This window comes from Erpetoichthys calabaricus, chromosome 3 (assembly GCF_900747795.2).
Source record: "Erpetoichthys calabaricus chromosome 3, fErpCal1.3, whole genome shotgun sequence".
NCBI lineage: Eukaryota > Metazoa > Chordata > Cladistia > Polypteriformes > Polypteridae > Erpetoichthys > Erpetoichthys calabaricus.
This window is the reverse complement of record NC_041396.2, coordinates 284,925,297-284,943,166: the sequence shown is the minus strand read 5'-3', so window position 1 is coordinate 284,943,166 and position 17,870 is coordinate 284,925,297. Positions and strand designations below refer to the sequence as shown.

At 38.9% G+C, this 17,870-nt stretch overlaps 1 protein-coding gene and 1 long non-coding RNA gene across 2 annotated transcripts in view; one reads left to right on the top strand and one right to left on the bottom strand.

Annotated features, from left to right (window-relative positions):
• Positions 1-17,870, top strand: part of LOC114649054 (integrin alpha-X-like) — a 193,280-nt gene that overhangs the window by 77,281 nt on the left and 98,129 nt on the right. The window contains exons 9-11 of the mRNA XM_028798469.2: positions 8,367-8,505; positions 12,352-12,428; positions 14,788-14,914. Coding sequence (XP_028654302.1) covers positions 8,367-8,505; positions 12,352-12,428; positions 14,788-14,914 — 343 coding nt within the window. The remainder of the gene's footprint in view (positions 1-8,366; positions 8,506-12,351; positions 12,429-14,787; positions 14,915-17,870) is intronic.
• Positions 1-17,870, bottom strand: part of LOC127527015 (uncharacterized) — a 157,000-nt gene that overhangs the window by 49,926 nt on the left and 89,204 nt on the right. The window lies entirely within an intron of this gene.

Below are 17,870 nucleotides of genomic sequence, written 5' to 3'. Positions count from 1 at the left end.
ATGAATCGATTTGTGAGCAGGAACAAATCGAGTCAGTTGAAATCAAAGGGAGTCTAAGGTACATGCGTGTCCTGCATGATGTTGTCAGCATCTTTCGTTTCACTGATGCTAGGTAGATATTGTGATAATAATCGTTAGACACATGTTGGGGCTCCAAGTCAGCAATGACCCTGTTTAATAAATAATTGGCAGAAAAAAATGAAATAACATAAACACGTGTCTGCGCACTTCCTTTGGTAGCATTAGAGGGTTATGTTTTCTCTTTTGTCTTACTGAAAAAAACACCTTTCTCCATCAGGCCATTTGCTTAAGGTCAAGGTCAAGACTTACATTGCCGGACAGGAACAGGGCTGAGTATTATTTCCTGGGGACTGCTTGGTGTTATAAAAGGAGACATTATTAGCAATAGCATCCCCTGTTGCCACGGAGTGATTATGAAGGTCATACCTGAGCCTTTTAGGTGATCCCTAATCGCACATTTGTGACAATGTTTAAAGTGCATGTACAAGGACCACCTGAGTCATGAATCTTGACTAATTTGACTCATAAGGAGTCCCTACCGAGAATCAGTCTAATAATTCTCATTCATTTCATTCACAAATGATTCATTACAAGTTGCACAATTCTTATTCACTTGTGATTCAGTAGTGTAACATCTTATTTTAATAATGCATCTTAAATGTGTTTCAATGCTTTGTGTACTGAAACATGACAAAGTAATATGAATTATCATGTTAAATATATATATATATATATATATATATGTGTTATACATACAGATATGTCAAAATCATATACAAAATATTGAATCATGTATTTGCGATGCGATCAGAAGGGACCCCTCCTCACTCAGACTGTACATATACGCCAGACTCTAAATCAAATGAATCAAATGAAAAGAAGTGATACATTTAAACAAGTAGTTTGAAAGATTTGAATCAGTCAAGTGACTCAGTACAGTACAGTACAGTTGGTACCAAATGGTAACCAAACATTGTCCGACAGCAACAATGCCTTTTCCAGCATGATGGAACACCGTGCCATAAGACAAAAGTAATAACTATGTGATTTGGGGAACAAAATATTGAAATTTCTCCAATCTCACATCACTTTCTCAGACACATTGAATTTTGTTGCAGCAGCACAGTTACCAATTTCTTTCGCTACTTCAATAATGTTTAATTTAAAGGCAGCTTTCGTCTGAGCGAACGTTCCATCGTAGATAAGGGATGCTCTTACGATAAAGGTGTTTGAGGGTGTGAGATACAAAAAACACAGATCAGTGCATTAGTTGCTTCGTAGTAGATCGGGTATTACCGTGTGGTCACATAGGCACAATAGAGAGAGAGAGGTTAGCAGCACGCGCTGATACAGCGCATTGCCTCACCCACAAAGAAAAAAAAGGCAGTGTGCTCCATGGCTACTCTCTGAGGTGGGCGTTAGCATATCATAATCTCTTGGACCAATAGCGTGAGTTTTCTGCATTCAATTAAATGAACAACATTATAAAATACCAGAAATTAAACAGTAAAATCAAGTCCTGACCTATCTGCGAGAGAATTTATCCAAGCATATATATGGTATGTGACAATTTACAAGGTCTACACCATTCCTGGTAATCTGAGATTGCAAATTAAAAATCTCTACGTTGGTGTAAATGTTTATTGGTACTTGAACCTTTGCTAGTTTTATTGACTTCAATTTTGTGTTTATTGTTATTAGCTAAAACAACAGTAAAACTAACTCTCGTGCCTTGACCCTAGCTTGTTCTCCTGTATATTGCCATTTCGCTAACATTCCAACTTCTAACTGGCTCTATGTAGTGGCATATTGCTTTCATTTCATGAACTATCCTAATAAATCCAATATTTAAGGTTTCTTTGTTTGAAACATATATTTTTATAAAACACAATGATACAGTGACAACAAAAGTATTTGAACCCTTTGGAAGTACCTGGTTTTCTGCAATAACTGGTCATAAAATGTCATCTGATCTTCATCTATCCATCCAGCCATCCATTTTCCAACCTGCTGAATCCAAACACAGGGTCACGGGGTCTGCTAAAGCCAATCCAAGTCAACACAGGGCACAAGGCAGGAACCAATCCCGGGCAGGGTGTCAACCCACTGCAGGACAATTTAGGATCGCCAATGTACCTAACCTGAATGTCTTTGGACTGTGGGAGGAAACCGGAGCACCTGGAGGAAACCCACACAGACATGAGGAGAACATGCAAACTCCACGCAGGGAGGACCCGGGAAGCAAACCCAGGTCTCCTAAATGCAAGGCAGCAGCACTACCACTGCGCCACCATGCCGCCCTACATGAATAATACACACAGAATTATAATATTTTATGACTTTATTAACCAACCCATCAAACAGTCAGTGTGCTGTTGAAAAAGTAACTGAACTCTTGGATGTAACAAGAGGCTGAACTTCCTTTTTCAGCAATAACCTCAGGCAAGCGCTTTCATTAGCTACGAATCAGACATGCATAATTTTATTAAGGAATTTTGAAACATTCTTCCTTTCAGAACTGCTTTAGCTCATCCATATTCTTAGGATGTCTGGTAAGAAAATCCTCTCTGGAGGTCATTTCATAGCATCTCTATTAGGTTAAGGTCTGGGCCCTGGCTGAGCTACTCCAGAAAAGGGATTTTCTTTTTTTGAAGCCATTTTGTAGTTGATTTGTTTTGATGTTTAGGGTCATTGTCTTGCTGCATCACCCAGTTTCTTCTGCTGGCAGACAGTCACCCTGACATTATGCCTTAATAAACCTTGAAATTCATTTTGCATTTGTTAATAGTGAGGTATCTGGGCCCTGAGTCAAGAAAACAACCCTAAATCATGATGCTCCATCCACCATACTTTACCTCTTGGATGATTCTTTTTTGTATTTGTATGTGGTTTCCTCTTTACACCATGTATACTGTCACGTATATTTCCTGAACAATTCAATCTTAGTTTAATCAGTCTACAAAACACTTTTTCAATGACATTGTGGAGTTTGGCAAACTTCAGGCATGCAGCAATTTTTTTTGGTTTTATTTTAAAGAGTGACTTTCTATGACACCTTGCCTGTTCAGTGTTTTGTGGATGGTAGACTCATAAACCGATATGTTCACTTGTTTCAGAGTTTCCTTCAAGCCTTTAGCTGTTACTCTATGGTTCGTATTACCTCACCAAGCATTCTATGCTGTACCTTTCAAGTCACCTTAGCAGGGCACCCACTTCTAGGGAGAGTTTAGGTTTAGGTTTAGGTTTAGGTTTCTTTATTTAGTCATGTTTACACAGGAAAACATGAAATTTGCCTTCTCAGTTGCATCTAATAACAAGTAACAGACAGAATGAAATAAAACATACAAATAGAAATAAGAAAGGTTAAGGTAAGGCAGTTAGATAAAACATATCTATACCAAAAAAAAAAAAAAAAAAAAAAAAAAAGGTAACAGGATATATATCAAAACCTTAAACATTATCTCTGATATTTCTTATTGAAAAGTCGTATGGCACTAGGAAGAAAGGAGTTTCTGGAGCGATTTGTGTGGGTTTTCAAAGCAACTATCCTTCCTGATTTACTGAAGTTTAGTTCTACATGTAATGGATGTCTGTCATCAGTTGAGATGATTTCCAGTTTCTTTAGCATTGCCCTCTGACACACACTAGTCAAATCATCTACATCAGCCCCAATAACTTTAGCTGCATACTTCGTAATCTGCTGGAGCTTTTTTGAGTTTTGGTTTGTCAGACTATTAAACCAGGCAATGAAACTGAAAGTGATCATGGACTGGATCATACTACGATAGAAGGACAACATGAGGTCCTTGTCTACTTTAAATAGTTTGAGTTTATGGAGGAGAAATAAGCGCTGGTTGCACTTAGAAAATAATTTTTTTGTATTTGTATTCCAGTTAAGATTGTTATCTAAGTAAGTTCCTAAGTATTTATATTCATTCACTATTTCTACCTCCTCTCCCAGAACTACAATAGGTGAACATACAGATTTCTGTCTCTTAAAATCAAATATCATTTCTTTGGTCTTTGTTACATTCAGACTGAGAGAGTTTTTATTGCACCAGATTACCATACAGTCCACTTGATTTAGATAGTGGCTTTCATCCTCCCCAGATATGCATCCTATGATCATGGTGTCATCCGCATACTTAATAATGGAGCAGTGGTCATTGTTCTGTCTCAGGTCACTTGTGTACAGAGTAAACAGTAATGGTGATAAGACACACCCTTGTGGACTTCCTGTGCTTGAATGAAGAGCTTTTGAAAAAGTGTCCTGAACTTTAACTGTCTGTGAACGATTTAAAAGAAAGTTCTGAATCCATAGTGTGATAAATGGGTTTACATTCATACTGTTTAATTTCCCAATCAGTATATGAGGCTGTATAGTATTGAACGCTGAAGAAAAATCCAAAAATAGTGCTCTGACATATGAACCAGGCTGATCAAGAAAGGTATAGATTTGATGTAAGATAACAAGCAGAGCATCTTCCACACTTCTGTTTGCACAATAAGCAAATTGATTGTTGTCTTGAAAAGACTTTGTCTCTGTCATTAAAATGTTTTTCACCAAGTGTTCAAAGTATTTCATTGGAATAGATGTAAGTGCCACTGGTCTGTAATCATTTAAACAGCTTGGCCTAGAAACCTTAGATACAGGGGTGATGATTGATTGTTTCCACAGATTTGGTACAATACCAGAGGTCAGAGACCAGTTAAAAAGCAAATGAAAAACTGGGGAGAGCTGCTTAGAGCAAGACTTTAAGAGCCGGCCTGATATGCCGTCTGGTCCCACTGCACTGTTTGTTTTGGCCTTCCGCAAGCCTTTTTCCACTTCAGTTAAACTGAACCCAATCACAGCAGAATACCTGGTGTTTTTATAAAGCATCTCCTTTATTTCTGTATTTTGGGTGCTGAAATCACTTTTTTCAAATCTGGCATAAAAGTTATTCAGTTCATCAGCTAAAAGCTTGTGGTCTTTGTCAGCTGGAAAATCCACATTCATTTTAGGGCCCAGTCCTGTAATTGTTTTTAGTCCCTTCCAGACCTGCTTTGGATTGTTATCATTGAACCACCTCTTGATTTTTTCCCCATACATCTTTTTATTTTGTTTAATTAACTTGTTAATCCTTTGCTGTAAAATTCGCTTATCTTCTAACTTATTTTCTTGATGTGCATGTTGCTTTTGCAATAGTAAGAGTTGCCATGTTACTAAATTGTCTCCATCTATGCACAGTTTGTCCGGCTGTGAACTGATGGGCATCTGTTCTGTTTGAAATTACTCTATAATCCTTTCCAGCTTTGGAGATCTCTTTTTAGTAAGGCATACTTCTCATCAGCAGATGCTTCAGTAATGAAAATGTTTGCATCTGTTTTTACAAGTCAAAGTATCTCTAAATCACACCTCCAATTTCATTTCATTAGCTGGACTCTAGGTTTACTAACACCTGACTCCAATTTTGTTGAAATCATCAGCCTTTTTTCCAACACTGTGAAAGTTTGAATGATGTATTTAATATGTACAAGAATAATCTGTGCATGATAATTTATAACATATTATGTTTAATAATAATAATACTAATACTACTACTACTTCTACTACTACTACTACTACTACTACTACTACTACTAATAATAATAATAATAATAATAATACTTCTACTACTACTACTACTAATAATAATAATATATTTATAGTTTTGGTCACTATTCTAACTTAGACGCAGAGCAGACCAGACCATATTTTAAGATAAATTTAACATACGAGGGTTGTCTGGGTTCCGCGTGGAATCATATATAAGTAGCCAAGGATTTTTTTTTCTATTTTTCTCATGTACTTTGACCCTTTTTAAACTTTTAACAAGTATTCAACGCCAACATCAATGCACTTTTGGGCTCTTCTGACCCACGCCACAAAACACTCGCGAAAGGCTGTCTTTGGGAGGTTGTCCAGCTGTTCTTTGACAGCTGCAATCAGTTCCTCTCGAGTTTCAAAGTTGTGGCCTCGCAGGGATTCTTTCACCTTCGGGAAGAGCCAAAAGTCACATGGTGCAAGATCAATTGGCCATTGTTGAACTTGTCAAGGAAAAACTTGCACCATTCCACGCGAGCTTGCTTTTGTTCCACAGTCAGTAGCCTTGGAACCCATCGGGCACATTTCTTTGTAAAGCCAAGGTCTCGTCGAATGATGGTGTCGACAGCATACCGGGTCATCCCAAGTTCCAGGGCAATTTTCCTGATGGTCACACGACCATCTTCTTCCAGGAACTCCTTCACACGATCAGCATTTCTGCCATCAGTCGAACTTTGCGGTTTCGGTTCATGTTCTTCATCGTCAAAGTTGAAATGGCCTGTGCTGAAGCGCTGGAACCACTTAAAAACCATCGTCTTCTTTGGAGCATTCTTCTTGAAGATGCAAGAAAGTTTTTGGCAGCACTCTTTAGCTGTTAAACAATCAGAAAAGTCGTAAAAAATCATCACTCGAAAGTCACGCACACACGGAGTCGGGAGCTTCGCGGCTAGCGCCGGCTGCGCACTCTCAGTTCGTTTGCTTCTCCTGTTCATTCTGAAGGAAGAGAGGGAGCAAAACATCTGAACAAAAACATGCAACCACTTGAATAATCCCTCTACACAGCAGAACAGGTTTCGACAGACTGACACTCGACAAACAATAACATTCCGCGCGGAACCCAGACAACCCTTGTAAATGTGATTCCCAGAGAATTCAGATACTTTTTTTTCCACTGTATCTTTACAATGCATTATTTCCCTAAACTCCTAAAAAGTTATTGGCACTTTCAAAAAGTTCTTAAAAGACACTGGGTATTAGTCCACTCTAGACCTTTTGAATGAGCATATTATTCATTTCACATTCAGAATTGTAACAGTTTTTCAAATGCATTCTGTCTTTTACTCACACTTAAACCAAATCATTCCTTTAATTAAAACACCTCACTTTCGAGAAGATAAGTATGTCTAACTGTGTCAGTTACGTAAGCAAAAATAACCCTTTCAAAGTGATTAAAAGTACACATAAAAACATACAAATGGTAACAAGAAACTGTTGCTAGAAATTATATTTTCATTATATCTTTTCTACATTTCAGTGGATTAATGGATAGGCCTGCTGCCTTATATTTATCCAGGCTGCTGGATTCAAATCCACATTTGGATTGTGCACTTTCTTCCCCGGACTGAGTGGGGTTTTTTTTTGTTGTTCTGGTTTTCCTCCAGCTTCCCAAAGATGAGTGTGTTAGGTTAATTGGTGATAATAAATTCACCTTTAATGGATGCACAGCAAAGTCACTTCTGTCAAATTCTTATAATGTTAAAGTAATCTTGAAAAATGTTTATTTGCCGTTTTTTAAATAAACTCTTTAGGTGTTAATTTGCCAGTAGCGATTTTGTTATGTGTGTGCATGAGTGGGCCCTGTTTTGGATGGAAACCTCGTCCATAGCTAGATAAAATCCAGCTGTCTGTACACCTGAATGAGAATACTTCAACTCATTTTATTACGGTGACCTTTTTTGAGTACGGGCTCAGAGCACTTACATGTATTTACTGTACATCGCTGATATATTAGCAGTAAATTATTATACAAGAAATGTGTACTCTATAAAGTTTCTTTTTCAGATCAACCAGACCGGTGTTTGACCTAAAAAGTCAGCTAAGACATTTGGAAGAGTGAGGAAATGTTGCCCATAAAAATGCTAGTCCAGTTGAATTGAAGAAAAGATTTTGGAACATTGTGTACATATTATTGAATACAAGGGCTCCATTTTCCACAGATAACACCAAATAATGTTCCTCTGAGAGGCTAAAAAGTATTAAACTAAACTTTATAACTCTTCACAAACAAGAATACACTGGCAGCATGGGCCCCAGTCGGTAAAATTCAATGTAGACATCATAAGAGCTGCTTTCCTGAAATGAGGATTGACAGATCCATTTACCAACCTGTAAAAACAAACATCCCAGGTGGCCAAAACCTGTTTTACTTCTGTAGCAGAGACTTTTAAATATTTATTTTACAGTGAAAACCTGGATTTCATACAGGACCTTTCCTTTTTTCTGGAAAGGCAATTCACAAAGGGAGGCACAGAGCTGAGTGATGCTCTCCAAAGTCTCACAGGGTGAGGGTTTAACCCTTCCTGTCACAATAGACAAACATAAAACAATGATGTTATGCATAAGGTAAAATATTTTTAATGATTAGCATAACTAAGTATGTTTGACAATAGTGTTATGCCATGTCATTAATTCATTTCAACCTTCACTACACTAAGGATGTGTTTGTAGCCTGCCATAACTTCCAGTTTTTCTGAATCCCATCATTTTCCTTTCTTTTCAGATTGGTAAAGATTTTGAGAAACACAGGAATGACCTTCAGATCATTGCATCTTCTGAAAATAACATATTTAGAGTAGACAGCTTTGATGCTTTAACGTCTATCCAGAAAGAGCTTGGAGAAAAAATCTTTGCCATTGAAGGTAATGTGCTGAGTTTAATCCCATCAGAAAGTAAGATTATTGAATTTCAAAATGCTCACAGTAAAAAAGTTGGAATGTACAGCTCCATTAATGACATTCAACATGGCAGGAGCAATGAGGCATCATTCAGCAGCTAATCTTGAAGAAGGTGATAGTCTATTATGGGGTACATTTACACATATGCTTAAACTCACAAGGCTGTTTTGGAGTGAATTAATTTCATCTTCTCATAAAGTCATAAAATTGTGCTGGTAAACATTTAAACATAGGTTTATAGGGTCATTATGTTCATGATTACGGGGAACAGTGACATTCTTTTAAGTGGAAAATAAATGGTAAAAGCTATTTCCACACTAAAAAGGAAAATAAAATAAAAAAACAACTTGTATATAACTTTTTACCTTTTTTAAGTGCGCTCACATATAATGCGCAAAGCACCTATTGTAATAGTCATGTCTGTCTGTCCATATGAAACAACTCGCCACTCCATAGATCAACTTAGTTGAAATGTGGAGCACTAACTCTTCAAAGAAATTTGTCGCGACTGAATTGAGATACCCCACACAGATCACGCTGTACACAGTTTTTAAAATTTCAAAACCTCTCATTGAAAAGTATTGGCAAGTGTTCAAACTCATCTATATTAAAATGGAGAAAATGTTCTGTGTGACTTCAACTTTAAATTAGTTTACTAGTTCAGCTCTACCTTCACAGCAGTTATATCATCTTGTACATTTTGTATATTTTCATCTTTTTCACCTCTGATAGCCTCTACTGATGGCAAACAAAACCCCAGCAACTTTACACATTGTTATGCACAAAACTTCATTCTGGGCAAAGTTTTGACTTTATTGAGAACAACATGTTTGATAAAGGACTTGAGACTACACTTGATTTGTAAATAGTTCTTAGTATGACTTTGAAGCATTGCGGTGTGTAGTTTTACAGTTAAAGCATCATGGAATCAATTATCAAACTGGGCTGTCTGCTGAAAGTTCTACCTGTTAGTTTTCTGATCAGTGCTCTATCAATTTCAACTCGAAGTAGACCAGCAATGAATCTCAGAGCATCAATAAGTAATTGATTTGCTGTACTTGTGCCACTCGAACTTTCATATGAGGACTCCCCCCACCTGATTAAATATCACTGTATCACATCACTCACGCATCACCGTGTCACATGCAATCTTTTTTCAAAATGTCGTGCATCATAAAATGTCTTAGTTAGATACTATAAAGTCTAGAGAAATCCCTAAAAGCACCAACTTTTGTTGTGTTTTATTTAGTTGATATTGATGCACATATAGGCTTTTAATCATATAAATACTTTAAAGATTTGAAGTGTTGTACTTGCTACACTTAAGCCATTTGCAACTCCTTTACTACAATAATGAAGTATTAGTCATTTATTTTTAAGTATGTAATTTAGGCACAATAATGCCAAAAACCCTTTAGTGCATAAGTGGTTAAAAAGTAATAAGCAGTTCAACACATTAGGACATTAGAAAAGTTCTGAACAGACTGTTCAACCCAACAAGTTTCTCCATCCTTTTTCAACTAGATTGTCTAAAATAACATCCAGTTGAGATCTGCTGCTCTCCACCACACTACTTGGCATTTTATTCCATGTGCCTGTAGATCTTTGCATGATGACAGACTTCTAACATTTGTGCAAAATCCACCCTTAACAAGCTTCCAGCTGTGTTCCCATGTTCTTGTATGTTTTATTTATGTGTAAAAGTAATTAATTCAATTTTCACCTATCCCATCCAAATTCCATTCCTGAAGGAAATCATACAGCAAAACTAATAATGCATAGGCACCTACAGTGCATCCGGAAAGTATTCACAGCACATCACTTTTTCCACATTTTGTTATGTTACAGCCTTATTCCAAAATGGATTAAATTCATTTTTTTCCTCAAAATTCTACACGCAACACCCCATAATGATAACATGAAAAAAGTTTACTTGAGGTTTTTGCAAATTTATTAAAAATAAAAAAACTGAGAAATCAAATGTACATAAATATTCACAGCCTTTGCCATGAAGCTCAAAATTGAGCTGAGGTGCATCCTGTTTCCCTTGATTATCCTTGAGATGTTTCTGCAGCTTAATTTGAGTCCACCTGTGGTAAATTCAGTTGACTGGACATGATTTGGAAAGGCACACACCTGTCTATATAAGGTTCCACAGTTGACAGTTTATGTCAGAGCACAAACCAAGCATGAAGTCAAAGGAATTGTCTGTAGACCTCCGAGACAGGATTGTCTCGAGGCACAAATCTGGGGAAGGTTACAGAAAAAATTCTGCTGCTTTGAAGGTCCCAATGAGCACAGTGGCCTCCATCATTCATAAGTGGAAGAAGTTCAAAACCACCAGGACTCTTCCTAGAGCTGGCCGGCCATCTAAACTGAGCGATCGGGGGAGAAAGGCCTTAGTCAGGGAGGTGACCAAGAACCCAATGGTCACTCTTTGAGAGCTCCAGAGGTCCTCTGTGGAGAGAGGAGAACCTTCCAGAAGGCCAACCATCTGTGCAGCAATCCACCAATCAGGCCTGTATGGTAGAGTGGCCAGACGGAAGCCACTTCTTAGTAAAAGGAACATGGCAGCCCGCCTGGAGTTTGCCAAAAGGCACCTGAAGGACTCTCAGACCATGAGAAAGAAAATTCTCTGGTCTGATGAGACAAAGATTGAACTCTTTGGTGTGAATGCCAGGCGTCACGTTTGGAGGAAACCTGGCACCATCCCTACAGTGAAGCATGATGGTGGCAGCATCATGCTGTGGGGATGTTTTTCAGCGACAGGAACTGGGAGACTAGTCAGGATAACGGGAAAGATGACTGCAGCAATGTACAGAGACATCCTGGATGAAAACCTGCTCCAGAGCGCTCTTGACCTCAGACTGGGGCAACGGTTCATCTTTCCACAGGACAACAACCCTAAGCACACAGCCAAGATATCAAAGGGGTGGCTTCAGGACAACTCTGTGAATGTCCTTGAGTGGCCCAGCCAGAGCCCAGACTTGAATCCGATTGAACATCTCTGGAGAGATATTAAAATGGCTGTGCACCGACGCTTCCCATCCAACCTGATGGAGCTTGAGAGGTGCTGCAAAGAGGAATAGGCGAAACTGGCCAGGGATAGGTGTGCCAAGCTTGTGGCATCATATTCAAAAAGACTTGAGGCTGTAATTGCTGCCAAAGTTGCATCGACAAAGTATTAAGCAAAGGCTGTGAATACTTATGTACAGGTGATTTCTCAGTTTTTTTATTTTTAATAAATTTGCAAAAACCTCAAGTAAACTTTTTTCACATTATCATTATGGGGTGTTGTTTGCAGAATTCTGAGGAAAAAAATGAATTCAATCCATTTTGGAATAAGGCTGTAACATAACAAAATGTGGAAAAAGTGATGCGCTGTGAATACTTTCTGGATGCACTGTATATTACTGTTAAAATGTTTTTATGCTTATGCCCATGATCATACAGTATAACAAATAGGTATTGATGCCCCATAAAAGTTCTTGATGCCAGGGCTTACTGTAATTTATTATTAAATAGAAAGTGTACACTTGCCTATTTGGTGAAAGCAAAACTATTAAGAAAGTTTAGATGACATCAGTTCCAGTAATGAAAAGGAAAACAATTCTTGGGTAGCTTTTAAGACTAAGTTATGTCACCCTGATCCTGTACTCACACTTGCAGTTGACAGAAGATGCATTATATAAATATTCTCTTGTTTGGAGAATAGCCATGTTATGTGATCTTTTCAGAAGTGTATTTAAGATATTGAGAAGTACAGAGCCATATCTAATAACCTTTCCTGTCCTTTTATGATTCCTGCAGGATCAAATGAAAAATCAAATTTCAGTTCATTCCAAATGGAGCTTTCTCAAGGAGGATTCAGTGCTTTGATTACAGAGGTGGGTACTTCTTAGCTCTCCTTACTACTATAATAACCCCAGCATTGCCAACTAGCACTTAACATCTAATTATGTTTTCCAGCACTTAAGCCTGTGACTGCAGAGTGCAAATTTTTTTGAACATTTTGAACATCTGGGAACGGTGGAAAAGAGAGTGAATGATTAAACTTTTTTTATATAATGCCTTGCAATGGTGGTTACTACTGCATAACATTTTTTTCAAATACTGTTTGGTTCCTGATGATTTCACCTTAACAAAATGAAGGAATCAAATGATGGCCAAATGTATATAAAATTATGGCACTGTCTACTTTAATAAAAGTGTCAAAACCCTGGATTTTATTATCCTAAATGTGAAAAAGGGTGGAAAATAGGGAAAACTCAAAAGCAGGAAAGGAAATGACATTAGAAACAAAACTGTTGCAACATTTGAAATACAATTGATTACATTTGTTTTTATCCAATTGTAGCACAGGCAGGTGAAGTATGCGTCTTGATCAAAGTCACAGGTGTCAGAAGTGGGTTCAGGGTTTGAAGATGAAAGTCTTATGCCACACTGCCTACCTTTTCTTCCAGATGGAGTGCAATCTAATTGGAGTACAGCAATATAAATTAAAGCAACTAATAACATTCTTCAGAAGCAATAACTACAGTTTTGTAATTGTAATTAAGTGTTTTATTACCACACCACCTGTCCATAAAATTCACCGTATATTATGAGCACACAATGCAAATACGTTCAATTTGCAAAAAAAGACACTACTCAGCTTGTAAGATCTGAGCCCACTGTGTGACTTTGCTGAGATCTCTGCCGAAAGTCAAGAGGAGGCTCATGTGAGACTGCTGGAATGGTTTTGTCTCAGGAGAAAAATCAGAGAAGCAGGAAACAAAAGAAATGTCTCCATTTTATTTCTTTCTGATCTCATTGTTGTCTAGCAGAAACCAAAAAGATATTAATGCCAAAAACCCTTTAGTGCATAAGTGGTTAAAAAGTAATAAGCAGTTCAACACATTAGGACATTAGAAAAGTTCTGAACAGACTGTTCAACCCAACAAGTTTCTCCATCCTTTTTCAACTAGATTGTCTAAAATAACATCCAGTTGAGATCTGCTGCTCTCCACCACACTACTTGGCATTTTATTCCATGTGCCTGTATATGTGGCTATATACATATTCTGGTATTGCATACTTGGAATTTACAATTAGACAACAATTTTAATCTTCTTCAGTTATTTGTTTAGACATGCAGAACTTGGATGCTGTATGGCTTCATCCGTAGCTCTATTGGTATCAGAATCATTAGGCACATTTATTGTTTTAGGTGTACTGACTAGAAGTCTTCAACTCCTGTGATTCTTTGCTATCAATAGAAAAAAGACTTTGCTTAATGTGCTCTCTTTTTACCTCCTGACTGTGACAACATGCTGTTTAGCTTGAATTCATATTTTTATACAGCTGCAATCCTTTGAACCTCACAATTACTCCCACTGTATCATCATAACTGTGAATGACTGTGTCCACATTCAGCTGCTTCATTCACATCCAGCAATATCTTTGAACTCCAAAGTATAATCTGGTTATATTGATTATATACATTTCTTCCCTTGCGACAGGCTATGCACATTTTTAACAAATATAATGTGTTCTCCACACACAGGAGACCCATTTATTTATTTAACAGTGGTGTTTTTAGGGGACATTCCAGCCACAGACATTTAGCCATCATGACCAAAGGCTTGCTATCAGTCAAGTTACATTCACAAGAGCACCATTGTTCTTTACTGTTTAAGCACAGCTACTACTTTGAGCTCAGCCTTCAAGAAGCATTGGATTGCTTTAGAAATGTCACACTCAGTGACCCATTTAATTGTTCCCTGTCATATTTAAGAAAAATTCTTAACTGCTGACATATGCTCTATACAACTGGCTCCATGAGACTATCCCAAATATGCAAGAAATATTGCAGATCTGGCCAGTGTGGGTTAGACGCAACAACAACAGCAACAATAATACATTTTATTTATTTAGCACCTTCTCCATGCTCAGGGCGTTTTCATGAGAAAATAGAAGCCAGTGAATTGCATCCAATGTATCCAAATATAATTTAGTACTTGAAACTTGCAAGTTATAAAAATTAAACTTGTAACTATTGGTCATTTATTAGCTATATACTTTTTGTTGTTGTAGTCTGCAGATGCTTCACAACGTTTCAGCTCTTGAACCATGCATATGTTGATTTTTTCTTAAATCAAACTTCATTGTTAACAACAGTTATTCTATGCAATGAGTGAGCATATTTGAAAAAATCTGTTGATTTACTATTAACTTTTTACACATACTATGTTTTCTTTTTTGCAGAAAAGCATGTTACTGGGAGCAGTGGGATCATTTGACTGGTCAGGGGGAGCTTTGGAAAGGAAAGGAAAGGCTGAAACATTCATTAATGTCTCTTCTCATGACCGAGATATGAAAAGTTCTTACCTAGGTAACCATATTTATAAAGTTTATTAAAAAAGAAAAAAAATTAAGATGATGTTTTATCAGTAAAGCTAATAAAAGTTGTAATATTTACAGTAAATATATCCATCCATCCATTATCCAAACACAGGGTCACAGGGGTCTGCTGGAGCCAATCCCAGCCAACACAGAGCACGAACCAATCCTAGGCAGGATGCCAACCCACCGCAGGACACACACAAACACACCCACAAACCAAGCACACACTAGGGCCAATTTAGAATCGCCAATCCACCTAACCTGCATGTCTTTGGACTGTGGGAGGAAACCGGAGCACCCGGAGGGCACCCACGTAGACACGGGGAGAACATGCAAACACCACGCAGGGAGGACCTGGGAACTGTAAAAGGCGCTATATAGCGCCCGACCCGGCACAGACTCACGCAGAGGCACGTACTTTAATAAAAGGTACTTTATTTTCTTCTTCAGCCGTGGGGCACGCCTTCCCTGTGTCCCACAGGCCCAACACAGTCCCAAAAGTACTTCCAACACAATAACTCACACTTTTCTCCACCTCAGCACCACCACTCCTCCTCAGGCTTAGTCCTCTTCCTCCCGACTCTGGCTCTCTCGAGTGGTGGTGGCTGACCTTTTTATACCCCACCCGGATGTAGTCCAGGTGCTTGGTCACCTGGGCCTAATTGCATTTCTGGGTGGGGCTGAGGAATTGACCAGCCGGGCTGGTAAGTCCACGCAGCTCCCCCTGGCGGCCATCCGAGCCCCCAACCAGGCTGTGGAGGACTCCATCTCCCATGGAGCCATGCGCCGGGCTGGGGAATCATTGGCTGCCAGGGAGGCTGCCACCAAGCGTCCCAGGGGAGGTACTGAACAGTCCATGGCTGCTCCCCTGGAACAGATGTAGGAGAGGCGTCCCTGCCGGGTATGGGACCCGGCTGTCCTTTACAGAATGAACCCAGATCCCCAGGTCTCCCAACTGCGAGGCAGCAGCGCTACCCACTATGTCTACATACATAGACATAGTCTCCAGAATAGCCTGAATTCTTTGAAGCATGTATAAGGTGTTCTAAAGACACCATGAAGTCACTGTTAATCCACATTGTGGATTTGGAAATATCCCTACATCACTGCTGAGCTCTTTTTTGAGTATCCTTGATCTTTCTGCTAGTTAGAACGAGTCTGGTCATTCTCCTCTAAACTCTCCAATTAATGAGTTGTTTTTGTCTAAAGATCTGCTGTTTATTTGAAATTTTTAATTTATTACACCATTCTATGAAAACTCAAGAGACTAAGGAGAATGAAAGCCAACATTTGTGGCACTAACAACCACACCATCATCAAAGTCCGTTAGATCACATCTTTCTAATTTCTAATGTTTGGTCCAACAACAAGTAACGATTTAGATAGATAGATAGATAGATAGATAGATAGATAGATAGATAGATAGATAGATAGATAGATAGATAGATAGATAGATAGATAGATAGATAGATAGATAGATAGATAGATAGATAGATAGATAGATAGATAGATAGATAGATAGATAGATAGATAGATAGATAGATCTTTATAGTCATTGTCACTTTTACAAAGGAACAACGAAATTGAAGGTGCAGTCGACTCAGTGTGAGGCATAAGAATTAAAAAGACAAGAAGAGAGAAAATAATAACAAACCGAATAGTAATAAAAGTACTTTAGAAAATATATAAATTGCACTTGTTATATATACAGAATGCACTGGTTAAATGTACAAATTGCACTGGTTGACTTAAGGTCTACAGTATATTGCACATTGGGAGAATGATATGGAGCAGTTCAGGGCCATGATTGCTTTTGGATAAAAGCTGTTTTTAAGGCGGTTTGTCCTGGTTTTCATAGCTCTGTATCTCTTACCTGGTGGCAAAAGCTGGAAGAGGCAATGACCGGGATGTGATGAATCCTGTGAAATGTCTATTGCTTTTTGCGGCATCGGGAGGTATAGATTTGTTCCAGAGTAGGGAGGGTACAGCCAATTGTTCTCTCTGCTGTCCTGACCACCCTGTGGAGCACTTTCTGAGGAAGTGCAGCTGCCATACCACACACAGTCCATACGTAAGCACACTCTCGATGGAACAGTGATAGGCAAGGAGCAGATTTTTGGGGAGATCTTTCTGAGGATTCTCAGAAAATACAGTCTCTGCTGCGCCTTCTTTAGCAGCTCCTTGGTGTTGCCGCTCCAGGTCAGATCATCCTCCACCTCAATACCCAGAAACCTGAACCCGGGACCCTCTCCACACAGGCCCCGCCAATGATTAGTGGCTGGATGTCAGTTTTGTTTTTTCTATTGTCAATAACAAGCTTCTTCGTTTTTGTGGTGTTGAGGAGAAGGTTATTGACCCCACCACTCTGACAGCCACTCCACCTCGTCCCTGTATGCCAGCTCACCCTCCTTGCCCGAGATGAGTCTGACCACCGTCGTGTCATCCACGAACTTTATGATCTTGTTGCTATGGTGAGTGGGGACACAGTCATATGTGTAGAGGGTTTAGAGGAGCGAGCTGAGCACACAACCCTGCGGCGTCCCGGTGTTGAGGCTGAGAGCAATAGATATGTGGACCCAGCCTGACCCTTTGGGAGCAACCAGACAGGAAGTCCAGTATCAAACTGCAGGTGAGTGATGGAATTCACAGATCTGCCAGTTTGGACACCAGTCGTTGTAGGAGGATTTAGGGTCAGGACAGCATGAAGGGCTGTGGCCACAGCGTCCTTCGTGGATCTTTTTGCTTTGTAAGCAAATTGAAATATGTCCAGGTCTGCTGGTAGGCAGGCGATGATATGAGTCCACACCAGTTTCTCAAAGCACTTCATGATGACAGATGTGAGTGCCACTGGGCAGAAATCATTCAGACTGTTCGTGATGGATTTTTTCGGCAGCAGAATAGGAGGACTTGAGGCAGGATGGGACAGTGGCCTGGGACAGGGACTG